The 6148-nt window shown below is 33.2% G+C and overlaps 1 protein-coding gene across 1 annotated transcript; it reads left to right on the top strand.

Moving 5' to 3' along the window:
* The first annotated feature begins 668 nt into the window (after positions 1-668).
* On the top strand, positions 669-2490 carry LOC132713448 (zinc finger MYM-type protein 4-like). The gene is made up of 3 exons (XM_060696052.1): positions 669-678; positions 1084-1221; positions 1706-2490. The coding sequence occupies exons 1-3, from the start codon at positions 669-671 to the stop codon at positions 2488-2490; spliced, it is 933 nt and encodes a 310-aa protein (XP_060552035.1).
* The last annotated feature ends 3658 nt before the right edge of the window (positions 2491-6148 follow it).

Raw genomic sequence — 6148 nt, 5'->3', positions numbered from 1 at the left:
TAAAGGGTTCGTTCTTAAAAGTCAAAGCAACTTTATAAAATAAAAAAAGTACATTATCCTAATACGCAAGAATAAATTGTCTCTGAAAATCTCCTTTGTTTGGAAAGTAGACACTTATTATTTCCTTATGCTAGGAAAAGCTTTATAAAACGTCTTATTTTGGATTGTTATGTACTAACTGTTTTCCCTGAACTTACAGGACGAAATTCATTCTTGAGCAGAAAACACAAACTAATTAATCATAGAGCTTGAAAAAACACTTATACGGGAAAGGCAAACAGAATTAGAAAATATTGAGGGCAAACAAATTGAATTATTTGCACTGCGCTTCTTCTAATTACGCAAATACTGCTCTTGATTTTTACCTTAATGTACTATTGACCGTAGTATATTCAAATCCAACACATTTTCCGTTCAAATGTTCAAATCATTCAATAATAAATGCTAAACAATACTTTAAATATGTATAAAACGGGATTTGCGGTTTGTAGAACTACTTTAATTTTTTCAGCATTCATGTATCAGGATTTCCTTCATCTGATTATAATATAACCAACAGCTATGCAACATGCTGTACATCAGAGTTTTCAAATTTTATTTTTCGCAAAATATATTTTTAAGAAATTGATCATTGCATAAAGTACAATTACAGCTACGCAAATATTAAGATGGAGGGAAGTTAGTCATGATAAATTACAATTGAATACAAGAAGGTTACGTTTATCAACATTATGATCTTTTTTCAAAATTTTGCCTGTATCATACTGTATTTATCTCATTACTCACTGTCTAGATGTTTTCCACAGAGACAATGATACGTCAAATATGTGAAATTTGCAATTATTTTATCTAGTATAGCAGATAAACTGTAGATAAGAAATCAATAATGAACTCGACCACCGTATAAATTTTATAAATTTTAAACATGAGATCTTTGTGTATGTAAGTGTTCATCCGTGCTATTCTACAGAAATTAGAGAATGTTTCTAATTTCTGTAGAACAGCTTTATTTGGCCTCATTAATATTCACTTTATATTACGTCAAAAAATTACTCTTAGTTACAAATTTTACTTTGTCTGCAGGTGTTGCTGGTGAGCTCAAGAATGATACACATACCGCTGATAAAGCACCAGTTTCTGCTACAACTGCAGAAAAGAATATTAAAGCACAGACACGTCCCAATGACACGAGTGCAGAGCACAATAACATTGACCGACTTGGTAAGGCGAATTTCAAAAACATTGTCAATTTTCAGTCATAATAAATCAATTTTGCTTTGATACTGAAAATATGTTCGACTTAAGCGGACATTCAAGTTAAGAGAGTTTGACTTATAGAGTTTTAACAGTATTCAGTTATTCATTGTATATTTTATGCAATTAAACTTTTTTCTGTAGTAGTTGACATCTTATTTAGAAAAACAAATGCATTAACAGTTTAACGAATATATGAAAAAACTGAAAATTTCTTTCTTTTAGATTTCAGAAGATTTGGAGTTCCAGTATCATCACAACAGATACGTGAACGTAATATGAACAGTATTCCGGAAAAAAAACAAGGGATGCTAATAAGTGGGCTTTGAGAGTCTGGGCAGACTGGGCTAAGTTCCGTAACAGTCAGGAGTCTACTCAGATAGAAGGTGTTCATCCTATTCCTGAAGATGTTGGTGCTTTAAATGATGACATGATTAACTACTGGGGTCAGCGCTTTGTCATGGAATAAAAAGGCAAGACGGTAAAGAATACCCACCAAACACTCTTACACAAATTGTCAGTGGTCTGCAACGTTATCTTAATACAGAGTGTCAAAGACCTAACATTAACTTCTTTCGAGGAGAAACACAGTTTATTGATATCAGAAAGTGCTTAGACACTCGCATGAAAGAACTCCATGCACAGGGAATTGGCATAAAAACAAATGCAGCTGATCCTGTGACAATCGAAGACGAAATTCAGCTATGGCAATCAGGGGTGTTTACCTTTGATACTGCAGTAGGTTTAAGCAATGCAGTTTTCTTTTACAATGGGAAATTATTTGGGTTTCGTGGCTTTCAGGAGCACGTGAGCTGCCAGGCTGATCAGTTTGAAATTTTAAAAGACAGTGCCAAGGACCTGCGTTATATTAAATTTACACCAGGGTTACGTAAAAATTCTCAAGGAGGGCTGGAAAACCGAAATGCATCTCTTAAGCCCATTATTCATTGCGAGCAGAAAGACAGGGCATATTCTATTATAAATCTTTATGACTTATATTTGTCCTTGATACCGCGGGTGGGTGCTTTCTATAGGAAGCCAACAGGAAGTGTAGATGAAAACGGATCTCCGAAATTTGGTGCTGCAGCAATAGCCCAAAATTCTATTAAGTCTATGATTAAGAGATTCTATAAAGAAGCAGGCATTGATATGACGGATAGAGGAATAAGTAATCATTCTGCTCGGGTTGCACTTTGTACCACATTATATAATAAAAATTTCCATGACAAGGCATAAATGAGTAGGAGCAAGCATAAGAGCAATGCGGTACAGTCCTATCAACGAGAGCAGTTTGAAATTCTAAATGACATCAGTAATGCTCTTGGGCCTAATTTTCCACCTCTAAAAACAAGAGAAGACTTCACTTCCATCTGAAACGGTACCTTACAAGGATGTTGTTCCGGTAAAGCAACTGCCTGACATAAATAATAACAATCTGACAACAGACGAGGAGGCTCTGGTAATAAATGTGCCCGTTAGTGTGAAAAAAATAGTTATTGTGAAAAGAGACGGAAAGAAAATGATTATTGAGGTGTAGATTTAATAAATCTTACAAAAGGATCATGTATAGTAAATTTCACTGAACAGTTTTTGTCAATGTAACTAGGATTTATAGTGTCATACAGTTAACTTTTCATTTATTTTCTCAAATTCAGTGTTTAAAAGTAAATCTGATATTGAAAGAATTGTTTTAATAGATTATTTTATTAATATGTGATTAATAAGGAATTTCGTGAGATTAAAGGTAAGGCCTTTTTCTAGATTCGTAATAAAGAAATTTTTATTGACATTTTGTGTTGGGTTTTACATGTGCATTATCATTTTTCGTGAAATCTGAACTGCATGTATATCCTTTATCCATAATACAAATTTAATGCAGGTTGACCTTTTGACGTCATTTCAACTTAATTAATATTCAAAAACGCCCCGCGAAAGCGCATGAGCAAATTTATGCAAATGACTATTTTTAGGAACGCATTACTATGAAGCACTATGAAAATAGAAGACGACTATGAACAGAATTTCATATAGTATCGACTTTTATCCTTCTATGAAAATTAACACACACTATTTTTTAAAAAACAGCGTTTTCATTGGACAAATAAAGTTGGACACTAAATTAACTTTACGTTTCGCCAAAACATTTTGGCATACATTAAAAATGACCATTTCAATAGATGAATAATTATTTTAACGGTATCAGTATAATTCATGGAGTAAATAATTCATGAATATTACTGTTATATTTCTGTTTGTTTGTTTAATTGGATTTTACGTCAAACGACACATTATAGGTCATATCGCGACCTCATGTGCCCTTCCGTGCATTATTTCAGGCACGAACAGGCACCTGAGTAGAACCACCGACGTTCCATAAGCTAGCTAGATAGCTTACTGACATGAAAGAATCCAAAGTCCAAGTCGGGATTCGAACCCACAGCGGTGAGGGGCAAGTGGTTTGAAGTCAACGACCTTTACCAGTCGGCCTCGGACGTCCCCATTATTGTCACATAGACTGAACTAGAGATACAAAAACAACAACATAAAATAAATTGCAATACTTAATTGTCGTTATAATCAATGGTATATATTGAAGTTCTTATTGCATTAATATTACTTATTTGACTCAAATCTTTTCTGTAAAGTCATTTTATGTCTACTTTTTGTAAATAATTACGCCTATTCACTTCAATAATGACATGTCTCCGGATTTAACTATTACAACATACTATCTTGGAAACCATTCCAATTATCGTAACGTTTTCTTAGGGAACTGAAAACATTTCAAACCGAGTCTGCAATTCTCTTGTAATTTTGTTGTGATCACTTTGTTTCCAGATTTTTATACTTCACAACAGCAGGTGTCAAGTGCTGTGTGGCAGCTGTAAAAAGACTGTAAGACGTAGTATGGTGTACTTTTGGCAGATTTCTAAGATAGAAAATATCACACATATCAGTGATCCATTCTTTCATTTTACAATCTCCAAAAATTATTTGCTATATCACATCAAACAATTAATAAACAAATTAAGCAAAACTGAATATTATCTAAACATTTTACTATATTGCATGCACTTCTGGAATATAAAATGTACATGCATCTCTTTACGATATACCCGTAACATGTATTACCATAGGCTTTTGAAGCAAGGTATCAAATGTTTTAAATATATTTACACATAATCCCAAATTTTGTATGATCAGTATTCATATCTGATTGGTAAAGTGAGTTAATCTTAATTGATCCATCAGCAATGCCTAAAATTTAAAATAAAATCCTTTTTATTACTGGTTTTACGTACTCATAACTTATCTATTACAATTCATAAAACATTTCATATACTTATTAATATTTGTATTTTGTGTTGTACTTTCATGTTAAGACAAAATGTCTATGTATTTCAGGTAATTGGCCGAGCAAGTTTTCTAAACATTCTGCTGTATGTTATATTTAGTTAGTATTTTATTGTTGAAAATAATTCGATTAATCGACTAGTACCTTGACGTTTGATGTTTATAAAGTTGTCACGATAAGCAATTTTTGAGGATGGTTTTATTCAATGTTCAGCAAAGGCTGGCCACTTTAATATCACGCAATATTGACCTTAAAAGAAAGAGATATTTATTATTTCTCAGTCAGAAAACGCCTTACAAAACAAGTGTGCTTCTATGCTCTGAACACGAAAGTTTCTTATCATTCTCTCCATGAACATATAGTGTAGACATTTTGATTTTAACAATTTACAATTGTTTCCTATGACCAAGTTATCTATATTCGTAAGTAAACTCTACTCCTTGTTTGATTTTAGTAATATCAAAAGAATTCTTACGGAAAGGGCAATCAAAATTTGAGGTTATTGACGAGGAACATATTGAATTAGTTTGTTACATTTATTCTTAATGCAAATATTTCTCCAGCTATTCAATTAGTAACATTCCAATTCTTTTTTTAAAGGTTACATCTTACTTATTGGTATACGCTTTTCTGATGAACATTTTATTTCTCAAGAAATATCGAAGCTATCACCACAGTTTTCTGAAAGTAAAGTGAAAATGATATCAAATAGAATACAGAGAAATCATATTGCATAAGCAACCCAACACAATCAAAATAATCGGTCCAGATAATGACACGTATGTTCAACAGCAAACTATAATTTTTATGCTCCCCGAAAAATTTCGGGGGAGCATATAGTCGCCGCCTTGTCCTACCGTCCGTCCGTCTTTCCGTCCGTCCCCTTTTCTTGCCCGGGACATAACTTTGAAACAACAAGAGGTATCAACATGAAACTTTGTTAGTAGATAGATCTCATTGAGTAGGTGTGCAGTGCACAAGAACCGTAACTCTGCCTTGCCTAATTTTTGAATTATTCCCCTTTGTTTATTTTTACACTTTGAAGTTTGTCCCGGACATAACTCTAAATGTATAAGAGGTATCAACATGAAACTTTGCAGGTAGATAGATCTCATTGAGTAGGTATGCAGTGCACAAGAACCGTAACTCTGCCTTGCCTAATTTTTGAATTATCCCCCTTTGTTTATTTTACACTTTGAACTTTGTCCGGGACATAACTCTAAAAGTATAAGAGGTATCAACATGAAACTTTGTAGGTAGATAGATCTCATTAAGTAGGTGTGCAGTGCACAAGAACCGTAACTCTGCCTTGCTTTATTTTTGAATTATCCCCCTTTGTTTATTTTACACTTTGAACTTTGTCCAGGACATAACTCTAAAACTATAATAGGTATCAACATGAAACTTTGTAGGTAGATAGATCTCATTGAGTAGGTGTGCAGTAAACAAGAACCTTAACTCTGCCTTGCCTTATTTTTGAACTATCCCTCTTTGTGTTTTTTTACACTTTGAACTTTGTCCGGGACATAACTCTAAATG

The sequence above is a fragment of the Ruditapes philippinarum genome, unplaced genomic scaffold (assembly GCF_026571515.1).
Source record: "Ruditapes philippinarum isolate M1 unplaced genomic scaffold, ASM2657151v2 ctg1231_1_1_1_1, whole genome shotgun sequence".
In the NCBI taxonomy this organism is placed as follows: domain Eukaryota; kingdom Metazoa; phylum Mollusca; class Bivalvia; order Venerida; family Veneridae; genus Ruditapes; species Ruditapes philippinarum.
The sequence above is the reverse complement of the archived record's forward strand: the minus strand, read 5'-3'. Positions and strand labels throughout refer to the sequence as shown.

Excerpts from the sequence above, each read along its gene's own strand:
- LOC132713448 (XM_060696052.1), top strand. Across the intron at positions 1,222-1,705 it reads CAATAACATTGACCGACTTG|CGCTTTGTCATGGAATAAAA; the intron begins GTAAGGCGAATT and ends TACTGGGGTCAG.